This window comes from Hyalella azteca, unplaced genomic scaffold (genome assembly GCF_000764305.2).
Source record: "Hyalella azteca isolate HAZT.00-mixed unplaced genomic scaffold, Hazt_2.0.2 contig8602, whole genome shotgun sequence".
Taxonomy (NCBI): domain Eukaryota; kingdom Metazoa; phylum Arthropoda; class Malacostraca; order Amphipoda; family Hyalellidae; genus Hyalella; species Hyalella azteca.
In genome coordinates, this window is record NW_025938691.1 from 40,419 (window position 1) to 58,083 (window position 17,665).

At 41.7% G+C, this 17,665-nt stretch overlaps 1 protein-coding gene across 2 annotated transcripts; it reads left to right on the forward strand.

Annotated features, from left to right (window-relative positions):
- Nucleotides 1-13,624: 13,624 nt before the first annotated feature.
- LOC108673938 (protein mono-ADP-ribosyltransferase PARP12-like) lies at nt 13,625-16,993 on the forward strand. Of its 2 annotated transcripts, XM_018161828.2 has the most exons (3): nt 13,632-13,654; nt 13,739-13,847; nt 14,653-16,993. In XM_018161828.2, the coding sequence occupies exons 1-3, from the start codon at nt 13,639-13,641 to the stop codon at nt 16,436-16,438; spliced, it is 1,911 nt and encodes a 636-aa protein (XP_018017317.1). In that variant the 5' UTR covers nt 13,632-13,638; the 3' UTR covers nt 16,439-16,993. The 2 variants fall into 2 exon arrangements, with proteins under 2 accessions (XP_018017315.1, XP_018017317.1); XM_018161826.2 differs by having other exon boundaries at nt 13,625-13,847.
- The last annotated feature ends 672 nt before the right edge of the window (nt 16,994-17,665 follow it).

Genomic DNA, 17,665 nt, shown 5'->3' on the forward strand with positions numbered 1-17,665 from the left:
TACACTTCTACTGATCCTATCAATCTGAAAGTTTGCCCACTTGTGTAAAGTTGGAGACAATGCATGAATTAAATGTCAAAATAAATTATTTTAAAAATTAAAAAAAAATCCAATATTAAAAAAATTGAAAAAATAATTTTGTCAGCTACAAATCTTATAACTGATATTTGACACACTTTTTTTTCAAATTTTGCACACTGGTGTGAAATCAGAGGCAATGCATGAATCAATTAACAGAATAAATAATTTTGAAAAAAATGTATATATAAAAAAAAGTATATATAACATAGGAATGCTGTTTATTGTTAACTAGGCTGTGGGTTGAACCAGCCCTCGGTCGAACAGCCACTTGTCGAAGGACGATAAATTTTGGAACAGAACTATGCTATCTGAAACCTAACCTCAGATGCGGTGAACGTAAAATTACGTAATTTAACAATGCCTAAAAGTCATATTCGATCCGCAGCCTGGTGGTGCACGGCAGGTGGTGGTCAAGGCCAGAAGAGGACAAAGCCGAGTGGTGCATGGCTGATTGGTGTAGGTCCGGAGAGATCCAAGAGGTTCGATTCAGGGCTTATTGGTGCACATAATTGGTGGTGCATGGCTGCGCTCCCAAATGATGTGACCAGGGTTTCAAGAAAAATAATATAGCCTTAATATGAAAATTATAGTGAACTAAAATGATGGGATTTTAACTACTGTACCTAAATTTAAACCTTGGCTGGCCCACAAACCTACTCCTAGACCTAGTCTCCTACCTCTTCTCATAGGGAGAAGAGGAGGGGGGAGGAGCGAGAAAGCCAGCCAGGTTCATGACTCCGGAACTGGAAGGAACCCTCACTAAATATACTCAAGGTATATATAGAATGTATAGTCCAAGATCAAGTTATAAATGATTATTTGCTGGTTAACTTCACACAATCAAGGGTGATAGACACTTGAGATGTTCAGTGTTCATTATGCTGATGATCATGAAAGGAGGTGCACTGGATGGGCTGGAGAGCGGTGTAGAAGCTGGAGGAAAAACTTGGCTGTGCGTTGGTTGCGGTAGATTTCTGGCAGTAGCAGTCCTGCTTTGCAGTATAGTGACAGTAGCAGAGTAGATCGCCATGGCCTCACAATGTCGGATCGCCGTAGAGTGAACTATGTCTAATCTTGATAGGAGAGTTGGTGATGCTGAAGAGTATATTGGGAGCCAATAGTCTTTGTAGCCACGGATGTATGTGTGGTAGAAGCACAAAAAGATCATGCAAGAGCCTCCAAAGTTGGTGCTGCTCAAAACTCTCAGGATGTTTAGTTGTTTTTGGCAGTTGTTAGGAGGCAGTTTATGTGGGCTTCCCAGGTCAAGGTTGGAGAATCAAAGGTGAGGCCCAGAAGTTGGTGTTGTCGAGTGATTTTATATGGGTGTGCCTGAGCTGTGAAGGGCTGGAAGAGGATGAATATTGCGTTTACATGGGAATATTTGATATACTGATTTTACAGGGTTTACAGACAATGACCAGGCATCCACCAAGGTGATAAACGTATCAATAGCTTGTTGCAGTAAATTTCCTGCTTCTGCTGCAGTGTCTGCTACCACATACATTGTGATGTCATCGGTATAAACAGCTGTGTTAACATTTGGCAGAGAAGGTATGTCGTGGAGTAGCACATTAATGAGCAGTGGGGATAAGATGGATCCCTGAGGTGCACCAGTCCTTGTGAGATGTAGTGAGGACAAGCTTCCTGTGACTGATACTCAGAATGAGCGCTGTCAGGTATGCCTGTTTCCAATGCAGCATATGACCCCTGATTCCATTTTGTGCCAGCTTGTTTAGTATGCCTGAGTGGTCTGCCTGATCAAATGTGCCCTTGAAGTTAAAGTACACTGTTATTAGGACCTGCCCACTGCAAAGTGCCATCTGGATCTTGTGTTCCAGTAGCATAAGAGCATCGATGGTTGTAAGACCATGCCTAAATCCAAACTGGTGAGGCAAGAAACACACATTGGATTCTTGGTGCCATGTGAGGCAATCATGTACAGGTCTCTCCATGAGCTTCCCCATGCATGACAGCAAGCTGATAGGCTGGTAAGAGGAAAGTTGCCCTGGATCCTTCAGGGGCTTTGGAATAGGGATAATGAGTGCCATTTTCCATTCGTGGGGTAGTTCTGCCAGTCAGAAGGACTTGTTGAAGAGTGCCAGGAGCACTGAGTGATGAGCTTTGGGGAGGTGGAAAAGGAATGCATTCTGCACGAGGTCAGACCCTGGTGATGAGCGGGTCTCAAGCCTGAGTATGCCTCGCGTGAGTTTGCCTAGAGTGAACTGGCAGTTGTAGGATGTGTCATCTTCACATGCGAGAGCCGCAGCTATTATATTTTTCCTCTCCTCGGACATCCTGCTGGGTTGGGCTGCGGCAAGAGTGGTTGCAAAATGGGCTGCTAGGGCTTCTGCAGTTTTCTCTAGAGAAAGTGGGTTATTTATGACTGAGAGTGAGATGACTGCATTGAGGAGTCTGCCAGCCACTGCTCAAAACATTTTCCACACTGTTGTGAGACGAGTCTGTGAGCTTATATGTGAGAGAAATTTTTTCCAAGATTCTTTCTTGGCAGCTTCTACTGTTGTTTTGAGGGTGTTGGGTGTCAGTAGAATAGGTTGCATGCTTTCCTCCTTGCATGCAGCGCCCAAGCACAGGCTGATGTCTACCATGGGCATCCTGGCCAATGTGGGCAAGTTGATTGCCTCAGTGGGAAGTGTCGCTTGCTGTGCTCCATCACTGCCAATGAGAAAGCCTGATAAGATTCATGTGGTGTGTTTCCTCAAGGAATGGATCTGTTTGAGAGAGCCGCGGCCCATGAATCTTACTCCTGAATACAAGTCCTTTGTGGTAGTGACCATCGTGGAACACTTTTGATCCTAGGAGTTTGTCGAGGTGTGCTCTTCAGTAGCAGGGGAGTATGATCACTCCCCAAGTCCAAGACAAGTGAAACTGAGTATGGGAACTAGAGAGAGGCACCAAAAAACAGGTCCAAAACTGAGCCTGTATCCGAGTGTGGGTCTAGGGGGGTAGGAATGCAGTAGTGTTAAGGAGCAAGAGAGGGGTCTTGCTAATGACATTGAAGAGAGAGACTCCTGCCCAGTTTGGTTTGGTATGGGCATTAAAGTGAATGATGGGCATTAAAGTCTCCACAGATGAGGTCCCTATGCCAAATGTGGACAAATAATGTTCAAATTCAGTCTGCGTTATAGAGAGGCAAGGGTTTAAAAGAGAAAAATTTTTGACCATGATCCCATGTGGGCAGTGTCCACTGCCAAGGCCTGCATTGGTCCATCTGCAATTGGTTCCAAGTCTGCAGCTCTCTGTTGTAGATGGACACTAACTAGGATCAGCAGTCCTCTGAAGCCATCTGCTTTGTCCTGGCAGTAGGTCCCTGGGAACCGTGGGGAGTGCCAATTTTCCAGATGGGTTTCTGTGATGCAGACTACAGAGGGAGTTGAGTGCAACAAAAACAGCTTTAGCTCTGAGAGTTTTGACACAAGTCCTCAGGCATTCCAGAGGAACACTGATTGGAGCGGCATTAGACTGAAGAGACTTGGCTAGTCAGCAAGGCAAGAAGAGGCTGCAAGACTGTGGCTATTGGGTTATTCAAGGAGGTCAGGCATTCTGATAAGGCATGCATGCTTTGTACATAGAGTGATTTGAAGAAGTTGGCAATGAGATCCGTGAAAGAGGCTTTTTGTATAGATTCTTCTGTTGGGTTGACTGCTGGGGGAGATTGATGATTTTCTGTGAGCTGAGTCAGGGCATGGAGAGGGTCCAAAGTGTTGGACCAAGACTCCCCACTCAGTATATGGTGATTTCCTCTGTCAAATGTTGTGGGGTAGGCGAGCTTGGATTTTTCCTCTTGCGAGAGGAGGCTTCCAAGGGTGAACAGTGCTGCACTGGGGTTAGGACTGATGAGGCATATGAGGGCCGTGGAGCGGCAGCAGCATGAGCAAGGCTTGGTGCCACGATTGATGGGCTTGCTTTTGGTAAGGATGCAGGTGTGTTCCCATTTGTTTTTGCCTGTTGGCTGGGGATAATTTTGGTTGGCATATACAGAGATGCATATTCTTTTGCTGCCATCTCACAGGTGAGCTCCCTCATCCCTGGCAGCTACCCAGGATGAGATGGCAAGGGCCTTCTTGTAGAAGGGGCAGCAAGGAGATGATGTAGGATGAGCACCCCTGCACGATGCATAGCACGGGTTTTCAGCATCACAGTTCTGTAGCACATGGTTGGGTGATGAGCAGCGGGCACATACTGAACGTCTTCTACATGATACGGCACCATGTCCAAACCTTTGACAGCCATAGCAGTTAGTAGGAGGTGCAAGGTAGGAGTGTACGTTGAGGGCTACATTGTGAAAAAATACCCTATCTGGTACAGCTGAGGAGCATTCAATTGCAATGCGCATTGAAAGAAACTGGCTATTGTTAGGGTCTGCTAGAACATGACTTGGATACAGCTTCTTTATAGATATCATTTTATTTGAGTTTTAACTGGAAGGCAACATGAGCTGGGCTGCCTGGGCAATCAGGTGTTCTGTTGAGTAGCTTAGTATGGACTAGAAAGACAAGAAACTTATTGAAGGTGTTTTGAGGAGAGCAACTCGAGTCATCCCAGGATTTAAGGATGTGGCTTATGAGCAGCGACTGGAGAGGATGAACATTCCTAGTATGGCATATAGGAGAACTCGTGGCGACCTTATAGAATCTTACAAATACACTCATAGCTATTACCGGAATGAGAATTTTTTCACGCTAGACACGGAAGGGATCACCAGGGGTCATCTGTTTAAAAGAAAGAAACCAAGGTGTAATACTACTGCAAGGCGGCACTTCTCTCATCATGTGGTTGATTGGTGGAATGGGCTGCCAGCGGAGATTGCCGAGGCGACCACGCTGAACGCCTTCAAGAATCGACTTGACTCAGTTATGCGTAGTTATATGTTCAGTGTGGAGGAGCCTCCCACCAGAGTACGACCACTGGACAATCGGACTGGGCGCTCTTAGGGAGCGCACATTGCAAAATTTTTTGACTTGACGTGGCCATGTGGCCATTTTTTTTAGCAGTTTGTGTTTGAATGCAAGACGACGAGACTTGACGACAGGCCCTTGTCGGCCTAATCATCTGCGTTGATTCATGCTATGCTATATCAGTTAGGTCAAATACCACTTCTCCTTGGTATAGGGGTGGGGTTTTGCGAATGTGGATAGTATATTTCATGCCATTGTGCTCAAGGGTGTGCTCTCAGTGCTCTGAATTGATAAAGCGGTTTACATTAGCAGAAGATACTTTACCAGTGATTAAGGTGCCTTTGGCATTGCGATGAAGGCTGTCTGGTTCAATAAGCTCCAGCGCTGGCCAGTTCTTGTAGGTTTGGGCAAAAAAAGTTGAAGGGTAGTGATTTTTTATCTTCTCTCATCACTCAGTAGGCATGTAGCTTGGGTGGGCTTGTCTGCTTGAGCTGTTGACTGTGGGCTGCTGGTTGAAGAAGTTTCGGTGTGGTGGGTAGGTTTGGCTTGAAGTCTTGGCTTTTTGCTTCTTGCCAGCAGCCGGCCGGCCAATCACTGGAGAGTCTGAAGGGAAGCCATCAAAGTCAGTTAGATCAGTCATGGTTTCACTGAAAAGTTTTTCTGGTCTTCCAGATGATGACTCTGCCATACTTCTTGTTTTTACACAGATTCTGTGAATTCTGAAACAAAAACAGAAGTGATTTGAAATTATTCTGGTTTTATGCACTTTGATTTTCATGATTTGGACTTTTCAACACTTTGGCACAACACATCTTATCACCATGAACCTTGTACCGTTCAGTGTTCACTCGATGAATGCAGCTGACTCTCACCAAGATCACTTCTACATATTTCTACATAGGACCTTCTGACCTTCAACTCTTCTTTTAGCGCTGAGGGAGCTATGGAAACTCGTCCAAGTTAGCCCCCCAACAGAATAGTGCTCAGGATTTGCGCAACTGTGGGCAAAAAGACCGAGATAAGACATTGCAACGAGCGAGCAGCCATGTTAAGAGACTGGAGCTGTTTGATTGTAAAATCAATGATAAATATTGCAAGAGATTTATTTGAGCAATATATACATATTTCATCCCAGGTTACTGACTACTAACATGCCCTGCACAGTGCCTCACATGAGATTAATGACTCGACTGAACTTACTTGGTTACTTGGTTAGGATGAGGTGCATCACTGACTGAAATATTGGCACCCCCATTCAGCTTTCTTCAGGGTCAAGCATGTTGGTGTCCTGGAGGTACTTGATAATTATGTCAGCAGGAAATTCGGGGGCTATGAGTGAGGACAGGCTGAAGGAGACTCCGAGGCGGATGCAAGCAGCCTTCAGTTGATTGCGATGAGGAGACAGTGCAGGGCAGTTAATGAAGAGGTGGTCTAGAGTGAGCCGGCATTGACATGAGGAGCACTGGTATGGGGGTGAGCTTGTGAAGTGATGGCCATGCATCAGTACGCAGACTGCCAGTCAAATCCATGTGATGGCAACTTGATGTGGATGAGGAAGGGAATGTTGGGCTAGTGGGCCCAGTATTTGCTTGAAAGATGTGAGTTCTTGCAGTTGTGCAGACCATGCTCTTTGCCATTTAGTGTGAAACGTTCAAGTGATGAGTTGTTTGGTGTCAGCAGAGCTGAGGGGCACCTGTGTGGTCTGGGTGAGATCCAGTGAGGAGCGGGCCAGCCTGTCGGCAGCTTCGTTGCCGTTTATACCAACATGGCCAGGTACCCACTCCAGGGAAAATTTGTTTGGAGTGCGAGTCATGAGGAGACTCTGGATCCATGACACCAGTTGATGTCTGGAGGGGCGGGCTGATCGAAAGCAGGCAATGCAGGCAAGGAAGTCTGTGAATATGACAAATTTGCCTGGTTTTTCAGCAGCAAATTTTATTGCAAAGTAGATAGCATACAGCTCTGCTGAGAAGACTGATGTAGCTGTTGGTAGACGGGCTTTGATTTGAAATGTAGAGCTGTGGATTCCACATCCTGATTTATTGTCTTTTGTGGAGCCATCACTGTAGATTTCGTGGTGGGTACTGGGTAGGGTATGTGTGATTCAGAAGGTCTTTGAAAGCTTGCTGCCATTATTCAGGAGAGGTCCGTTTCTTTGCGATGCGCTGCAAGTGTTGCCCAGGTTTCAAGTCTGGCAGGGATGTAGCGTGCTTGCATTGGCACAGTTGGGCCATCTTCTATTTTTAGTTGTAGATCCCATCATCTCTGAAGCCCTGGAATGCTCGTCCTGCTGCTGGTAGCGGTCAAGATAGGTGTTCATATAGCACAAAGGGATAGTAATTGAGTATCTTGGATCTTGCTGGGTGGCGGGGGATGGTGAGGATGCGGGAAGTGGGAACAGTACGTCAGTAGAGTTTGCTGTTGCCTCAATTCTAAAGGCACCAGGTCTGCCTCTGCCTCTAGTTTTGCAGTGGGTGTGCAGCGCCATGACCCAAGGATGATTCGTGCGGCTTCGTATTGGATTCTGTTGAGCTTTAGCAGGTGCGTGGCTGCTGCTGGAATTAGGAGGAAGCTGGCATAGTCAAGTTTGGACTGGATTAGGGCAATGTATAGCTGCCGTAGTCATAGTGGCAAACCAGAGCTTTTTTGGAATCAGTTCATTTTTAATTTCCTGAATAACTCAAGATTTAAACCAATTTCTTAAGTATGATAATGCTGGTATCCATGATACCTACTTTACTCAGTTTACTGGTCTACTTATAGGACTCAAAAATGAACTTGAGGTAGAGTCTAAAAAACTCTCTGCTTTGTCACTATGGCCATAGTGTTGTGGCATCAGCTCTCCATGACCCCACCTTCTGGCAGCAATTACTCGTAGCAGGCGGAGGTCAGCTTGGCACCTAGAGGCAAGGCGCACTAGGTATGTTGGCGCCCCAGGTAAGTTTTTGGTCAAATATGACTCCCAGGAAGGAAACTTGGGACACAAACTGCAGATTTGCCAGTAGAGCCTTGTGATGGTGTTTCCAGCATGATGTTCTCATTATCACTATTAAGCATGTCACTGACATCATCTGATGCAGACTCTGACATAGTGCCTGTACTTTATTTAAACACTGTTATCACACTATAAACAACAAACATGAAATCAAGGCTAGGATAGAATAAATATATAATACAATGACAGAGCAGATAATTAAAGTTGAACAAAGCAAGATAATTTAGGGTTATTGACAGGTGAAAACTTGAAATGCTTATATAAATTTAGTTTAATACTAATACAAGGAAATAGGAATCAATGATTCATGTTTAAAGCAAAACAAAGCTAAAGAAAAATATATATATATTTTTTTAATTGATGGCAAGTACAAATATACAATGATTAATTTTATGAATAAAGCTGAGCAATACAAGAATTCTGACTGACTGGGCAGTGGGCTAATACTAGTAATAGCACAAAGAATATAATAAATTTATAGAGGAAAAGGAATAATATTTAACATGTTACATGATTGTTACTGAATAGATTAATATTAATAAATAATGAATAAATTCAGGCCTAGGCTGGCTCACAAACCTACTCCTGCCTAGTGCCTACAGCCTCTTCTCGTGAAGAGAAGAGGAGGGGGGAGGGGCGAGAAAGCCAGCCGGGTTCTTAGTGCCGGACGTACCCTATTGTCACCATACATTTACATTTATCTTACTAGTAATTCATATATACATGCTAAGTTAAATTGATTTGGTTTTAGAAGAATCAAAATTAATGCATGTACTGTATGAAAGGCATTAAAGTTTTTGACATATTCTAGGTTCTATCTCAGGTGGAAACTGGTGGCAATTGTGGAAATCCTGAGACTGAAATATATATTTTTATATTATTTTTAAATATATTTAAAAAAATATTTGTTAAGGCAAGGTTATTTTTGGTTCATCACCTGTTTGGATTACAACATATATACACCTTTTACTACATCTCTGTATGAAAGGCTCAGTGCTGACCATTCTCTCACTCTATAGAAGAAGACTGCTTTATTTTTGGATAACCACCATAGCTAGCCATGTGGGCACCCCACAGTTTCAGTGTTTTGAGATCCTGCAGAGATGCACTCTAATACTCCATGCCCCATGGGTGCCACCGGCACCACATGCCATGCAATAGTGGGGGGGGGGACATAGGCTGTTTCCGCTGTTACATGTTAAGGCACAGTAGCCAAATCCCTGGCCACCAAAATATTGTTTTTGCTTGCCAATGCCAACACATATGTTTCCTTTTAAATGCTGTTAGAATTAACATATTTACCTATGAGGTAAAGGCATCACAGGAAAAATTGACTTCAATTGTAGAGGTCCTGGTGAGCTCCTATACCTTCAACTTCAAGATCCACTTAATAACAGCTCCCTAATATCACTCTGAAGCCATGGCCATAGTGAGTTCATTGTTGGTATTAGCTCCGAGATGAGGCCCAATGATTCTAAGAAATGATTGAAAATTTATCAAAAATATTTGACTTGGAGCCACAAGATTTAAATTAAAAAATAATTTCTATCATAAAAAATAAGAGCAACAGCACATATTTGCTAGCATTTTTAAAAAACTGCCAGTAAAGTAATAGTTTTTACTCCTAATTCTTGGAAAACTTTGCCTGATAAGCCAGTTTGGGTTTTCACCTGCATTATATGTTTTTTTAGCAACAAGCAGCACCTGCAGCAAGGTAAGTGTGACAGCTAAGTAGCAGTTTAACAGTAGGAAAATACCTTGTAACTAATTGTTAACAAAAGTGCACAATTGAGCCACAATTTCGAAATTTATTCATGAAATGTCAGCTTAGAGCTGCCAGATCCAAGTAATTAGTGGGATTAGTCTGGTTTTTGTGATTGGTAGAGTGTTGGCATTTTTTGCTGTTCTTGAGCATTTCAGTTTCCAGTATGGAAACTGGATGGGGTATATTGGTAAACAAACCTAATCCATGGAGGGGTATTTGTTTACCAATATACCCCTCCATGAAACTATCAATATCTGCCTAAGTTCTTTGTTTAAAAGTGTCAATGACTGTGTCATGGGTTTGAACCTCACCTGTTTTAAATCTCTTCTTGAATTATCTGTTTTAAACTCAGTTTTATATTTGCTGGAAAATTTTATAGACAAATTGGCGGTTTGGGCATGGGTTTTCCTCTCGGCCCTACTTTTGCAAACATTTTACATGTGTTTTCACGAGGCTACATGGCTGGCCAATTGTCCACTTGATTTCAAGCCACTATTCTATAACTGGTATTTTGATGACACTTTCTTAATTTTCAAGCATCCTTCATATGTAGGCCTTTTTTTATTATCTTGATCTCCAGCACAAGTCCATCAAGTTTACCATGGAGCTAGAATCAAACAATAGTCTATATTTTCTTGATTACAATGTCACATAATCGAATGGCCGTTTTCAGACCTCTGTTTACCAAAAATCAATGTTTACCAGTTTATGCACCAGCTTCTTTAGCTTTTGTTCATTTTGTTTCAAATTAAATGGTTTTTGAACGTTAATAAACCAAGGCTTTTGTATCTGCTCAACTTTCCATACGATGCAATCTGAATTTTTACGCAGTACGTTTTTACGTAATGGGTTTCCATCGCAATTGGTATATACTCAAATTAAGAAATTTTTGTCTAAGCAATATTCTGAAGTTATTCCCAAACATGACCATAGGAATGCTGTTTATTGTTCATTTCTTTACTATGGTCCCGCTTCTGAGTCTATGACTAAGGAGTTGAAATGTTTGTTCTCTAAATACCTCCCATATGTAAATCTTCATGTATTGCTGGTAAATAATTTTAAAATCCGATTTTTTTTTCAAGTATAAAGACACACTTACTGTTCTTATGCAATCGTCCCTAGTTTATCAATATAGTTGTACGCTATGCGCATCTGCGTATGTTGGTATGACATCTCGCAACTTTTATACTAGGCTGGCGGAGCATGAAGGAAGGAGTTTTAGAACCGGAAACCTGTTTGCCAATCCCCCTCATTCAGCAGTACTCGTCCATGCCAAGCAGGGCAACGTGCCAGTGTCCGATAGTGATTTTCAAATTTTAGCCTCCCCGACCGGCGACCGCTGACTGGTGTTTCCAACTTCAAATTTCAGAGTCCCTTTATATTTTTTAAACAAAAGCCTATTTTAAATGCCACTAACAGTTCATATCCCCTCAAAATTGTAAATAGATAGGTTTGTGCCTGTGACAGGAAACAACAGGAAAAAAAAAACAACTTTGACGATTTATTGAATGATGTGGGTTGCCTGCCGAAGACCACCACTGCCCTGGATGTAATGGACCATCATGATTCCTGCCTCCCAGAACATAGCCTTCAGCACTTTAAGTGGTCCCTATCTAGGCTGTGGGTCGAACCAGCCCTCGGTCGAACGGCCACTTGTCGAAGGACAATAAATTTTGGAACAGAACTATGCTAAAACATTTTGTGACAGTTTCATTGTTGCTGGCGCATAGTGCAGTGTTTTGAGAGTGACATAAAGCAAACAGAACTTGTATGCACGTACCGTGTATTTTTTATAGCCATTGCTTTTTTGCTACGTCCTTAAAGTGTCAAAATATACCCCATTTACCCTAGTCTTGTGGCTCCAAAATATTGAATTTTAATTACATCAATGATCTGGAATCCTGTGCTACCCCATTGTGCACCTTTGATAACAATTTGATTATTTTGATAGGAGCCAGACTCAGCCAGGTAATGTATCTTGTGGTTGTAGACTTGTGGGAATCACATGGTTCTGAACTTCTGAAATTGTGGGATTTACTGGGAAAGCTCTAATCCCAACTGGAAATTTTGGCAGAAGTCACCCAAAAATTGGACAGAAATGCCTCTCTGTCTCTGGCCAATTTCACCTTTTGATATGGCTTTTTTCTAATTTCTTAAGTGAAAAATATGGAAAAGTGCCTATTTTCCTGTAATTTCACATGCATCAAAGATCAACTGTGAAATGAATTGGTTTACCCTCAATTTTGCAAAATTTCTGCTCAGTATTATCCAAACTCTTCTGACCCTATCCAGGAAAATTTGGCAGAAGCTACCTGTAAATAAGATGAAAAATACATGTAACTCAGTACTCACTGCAGTGAGTGACAGAGAGTACATTTTCTCATCTACAAAAATGTGAAGTCACAGACAGACAGGCAGATGGACATTACTTAGTACTTGCACAATAGCGCATTTTTTTCCATTAATGAGAAAATGTGCTAAAAACGGTCAATTTTGCCCATTTTCATAACCCTTTTCTAATTTCTTTTATAAAAATTCATTCATTCATGCCTATTTCATTTTTTAATAAGCAAGAAAAGGGCCACATTTTTGCTTACCACCCCTGAGATTTGAGAATTGCATTTAAATTATGGATTTTACCTGCAATTTTTTAAATATTCTATTCAATATCCCAGATTGACTTGAAACTTTCTCTGAAACATTACCAGAAATAAGGTCTTGTGGGAAGACCTAGTTCCATTCGCTACAAGGAAGAAGGAGAAGTTGCTGATTAGTGGTCACTGCATGCTTGCAAACCTCCATTTCCTGATGCACAAGATGCTTTTTTAACATTGAGTGTTAAATTGGTCAATTCACTACTATGAGTGATAAATCCTTGTTAAGTATAGTATGTATAAAGATCCCTCTAATGTTGATCAAGTGCACTCCTCAAACTAATCACATTTTTAATTGATTTGAGACTTCAAGACTTGGATGAAAAATGCAAACCATGGAAATCATGAGTTATTACAATTCACATGTCAGCTCCCGTGCCTTGATTTTATCCCTGTCTTTGTTCTCCATTTGTACCTGCAATTTTTTAGGTAATTGCCATCATTAACTTACTTTTGTAAATAAATGAAACTTGCAAAAACATAAAAGATTAACCAAAGTGGTGGTTGAGGATGGTTGTAGAGGAGGTGGAGACCATCAATCAAACCATTGATTTGAAAACCCTGATCCAGTAAACACCCTCAGTCATACTAAGACACCTATCTAATTATTAATACTTCAGAGAGCTTCCCATAAGAATAGTAGACTCAGAAATGGCAAGAAAGCTCAATTTGTGATTCAAGAAGAATAAATTCTAGCGAAGCTAGGCATTATAATGGCATAGAAACAATATTTCTAAGGCCATTTGAATAAAAAATTACTCAATTTGGAGGCTTATATATTTATTTAGAGTTCTAAGCACATTTGCCCTGCTGGCTCACAAGACAAGATAACAGTTTAGCAAGCAATAAAAGTCATCATGTTCATTATTCATGTATCATGTTCTTGGATTTGTTAGGTGGCAGGCAGTAACATCATCATTTTTATATGCAACATATTGATGAGAGCCTAGGAGCTTGAATCATCCCAGACAGTTGTAAAAAATTTGCAATGGGAAGATTCTGACTTTTGCCATTATACATGGCTGTTGAAGTGGCCAAAATTGAAAGTTAATTTATGTTATATATTGCTGTATATAATATTCTGAATTTGGGCCTCTTGTTGGAATATTGCTTAGGAAGATCAAGTTTTTCCCTAGTAGTTTCTTGTATCTGTGTTCTAGTAAGGGTTTTCCTAAAATAGATGCAGGGAATAACTCAAAACTGTGTTTCAGATCGAGTCAGGGCATCATGGGAGGTAGTCAAAGTACTCCAGCGGCCCCGCCTCCTGCACCAAAACCCGCAGCCTCTCCAGCCTACACTCAACATTACTCCTCATTCAGCAGCCAAAGTACTCCAACGGTCCCACCTCCTGCACCAAAACCCACAGCCTCCCCAGCCTACACTCCAGCTTACCCCTCATTCAGCAGCCCAGTCAATAACTACTCCAGTTACTACAGGTTGTATTTGATAAATTTCTGTTGTTAATTTTTCCAAAATTACTATGCATTTTGTTAAGCAATTGTTGTTTTAGCAATGGTTTTCTAAAATTACAGCCAGCCATATATATGTATTGTGAAAGAATCCAATGAAATTTCAACAAATGGGTAGACCTATGTAACATTTTGAATGTTCTTCCTCAGCCTGTTAGTACCGGTACTTAGTAATGATATGGCAAGGTTCAAGGTTGGTACCGTCAAGTGGGGGTGACTTCGGCCACCACTACAACAGAAACAAATGGCAGCAAAACAAAATAATAAACGTTGGCCAAAGTCACCCCAGTCACCTTGGCCAACATTTATTTATTATTTTGTTTTGCTGCCATCTGTTTCTGTTGTTGTGGTGGCCAAAGTCGCCCCACTTGACGGCAGTGAATCTTCTGCAGTTGATGTGTATACTCCCCTGCCATGCAGACAGCTGCTTTCAGATCCCTAGATCATCAAATTAATTTCATTAGGTATCAATGGACACAGTGCCAGTCACATCTCTCCCAAAAGTTTTCTCTATCTAAAAAGTATTTTTCAGGTTCTCTAAAATCTCCGATGAAATTTATTGCCATCTATTTGTAAACTTTCACACCATTAACTAGTCATCATTTTGCTAAAGAAATATTGCTTCTCAGCCATTATCAAATGAAACTGCTTTCTCCCACTTATTATTTTCTTAGGATTAATTTCTGTACTATAACTCTTCTTTGAATCTATCTATTCTTTGATCAGAAATATTTATATAAATTTCTGGAACAATTCTGTACTATTTCTACAGCACTACTTCAGGAGTCACCCTTCCCCAGCAAACTTCTCGAGGATCAACCTCTGCCCAGTCAACTACTCTGGCAGCAACCTCAGCTCAGCCAACTCCTCATGGACGTCCCACGCCTTCAGTGCAATCTTTACTGCCTGGCTTAGATCACGTGTCAATTGGCACAGCTAAAGTTGGCTCTGCCAGTACTGCTAGCTCGGCTTCACCTGCTACTGTGAACGTCACTCATGATGTCCATGATTACGTTGTAGAAAAAGCAGTTTCAACAAACAAATTGGTACCAGATTTAGGCTGTGTACCGCGGAGCTCTAGGTGTGATCGTCATATTTTGAGGGTTTGCAACATCTACAACCAGCGGAACTTTGTTTGCCAGAAATTTTGCCATCGTTTTCACGTTTGTTTGAAGTGGATTAATGGACAGTGTAATTCCAATTCTTGTGATTGTGATCACAGCTTCAACTCAACTCACAATCAAATGCTAACTCAATATCTGGTAGACCAACGTTTTAGTGAAGATCAACTCAAAGAACAGCTGAAGAAGAATGTCGACTTTGGTCGGAGAGCAAGAAGCAAGTATGAAACAGGAGCAATGATTTGCTCTCACTACTTAGCTGGCAGGTGCGTGCACCAAAACTGTAGAAATATTCACATGAAGCAAAAATTTTCCTGGGAAATACAGGACGGCACCTGGGTTCGCCTTCCCGACCCCCTGAATCAAAGTCTCGAAGAGGCTTACTGTGATCCCTCCAAGGATGAAGTAACTTTAACACTAGAAACCAAGTCAGACTCCTCAGATCAACATCATCTCAGCAAGATCTTTGGCCAAAACGGCTCTACCGGTGACTTTGATTTCAGAAGTATGACTTTCCGCTCAAGTAAGATGAAAATATTCCAGGTGCGACGTTTGTCAACACCTTCTGATATTTTTGCCAACATGGGTACAAACACTCGATGGTTGTGGTTCTTGGAAAGCCAGTATGGAAGCCCCACGTTCCTCACTCACGGTGAAACGGACAAGTTTTATCAGTTGGCCCTCAGCGACTGTTTAGAAAGAGCCCTGCAAAACGGAGAATCAGAAGTAAGAACTCGGAATGGAAACATTTACGATCTAGTGAATATGAATTTCATGCAATATGGCATGCGGTTGATCAGGAGGCCTGCTAAAATTTTATCAACTCAGATGCAAGACAACAAGCCAATTCACTTCAGGAAGCTTTGGAACGAGACTATATCAAATGGTGTCTTCTCCGTGGATCAGATTGCTGTTGGCTCAAATGAGTATATTTTCGTGGATAATATATTCCGTACCACTCTTAGTGGAATCAGCATCCACAAAATATTCCGTATCCAGAACAGCTTTCTCTGGGATGATTATCAGCTGAAGAAAAAGAAGATGGTGCACCTGTTCAAAGGGGACGTTCAGCGACTGAAAGAACAATACATGTTCCATGGCACTAAGGCGTCCGTTCTCGACAAAATCTATGAAGGAAACCTAGATTGGCGTCTCTATGGAACAAACGTTGGGTGCGTTTATGGACGAGGCACCTACTTCTCAAACCAAGCCCGCGTGTCGCACGGTTATGCGTCTGGATCGCCCAAAGTCATCTTGCTTGCCATGGTTCTTGTTGGCGATGCTTGCGTGGGAAATAAAAGCATGGATTACCCACCCAAGAACCCCGCCACCAACATGCATTACGACACCACTGTCAACAGTACCTCGAACCCCACTATTTTTGTCAAGTATAACGATGACGAGTATTACCCAGCTTATGCTGTGTACTATGATTAATGTGTACTGTGGTTAATTTCCCTGCTTATGTTGTGTACTATGATTAATTAATGTGTACTGCTTAATTACCCAGCTTATGTTGTGTACTGTGATTAATACCCGTTATAGAGGAATTTTTTTCATGAAGTTTTCCTTTTTGTTTATTTTACAAAAGAGTTTTCTCGAAATCTGTGCAGTACATTCATCCAGATCAAATTGGAATATAATTTCGGGCAACTTTGACTCATTTTACTCATGCAAATGAACTAGAAGGAGGTAGTCTTTCAAACTGCTTTTTCTCGTTTTTGGTGGCAGCTCTTGTGAATTTATTTGTACGTATTATACAGCAAATTTTATTCAAATTTCAGGTACAGGAGAGTGTTACCGACACCTTTATTATTCACAGAAGAGCTAAATAAGAAATTATATTTTGCCGCTCGTTATGCTAGCAGCATGTCAAACCAGCTTTTGTTGTCATGCAGCAACCTTTCTTAGTAGTATCTTTCAAGGTAATTTCCAAAATTCTGTTGAATTTTTTGTTTTAATTAAGAGGTTTACCCTATCTATATTTCTAATCTAATTCTTTGCTTTTTAGTTTTATTTGTATTTTATATTCATCTGAGAGTGATACATGCATAATGCATGCATATTTAAATGCATAAGCTCCTCTTTTTCTGTTTTGAGAATACCGAGTGACTCGCTTTTACTTGATCTTTATTCATGATTAGAATTTTTCTGCTTCAATCGACTCATTTTGGGTGCTGATGAAAGGATCGATGTTTTGAAGTTTACTGACAATGTGTAAAAATATCTGCTTCGTTATTGACACCTTGTAACATTATATAAATGAAGCCTACACATGAGCAAAGATGCTCATGTTCAAGTTCATTTCGTATAAACTCTATCATATATTGAATAAGATCCCCGTTTACATTGATATCGCCTTAGGGTACGCACACAGTGGAAGCAGGTTTGCCCGCGCGGGCAACCTGCCACAAGAAAGAACATAGGATAATAATGTAAGTGTTCACAGTGAAAACCTGTACGAATAGGCTTCTGTATTCTATGGTTTCAGGCGCCAGCCTGAGCAGGTAACCAACACGCTGGCAACCTGCTTTCACTGTGTGTGTACCCTTAGCGCGTCAAAGTGCTCTGCCCGCTTACCACTGAGCCTTGTGTAACCACTGAGCCTGAAATGAATGTTTGGGCGCGTTTTCCAGTGAGCCTTGTGTAACCGCTGAGCCTGAA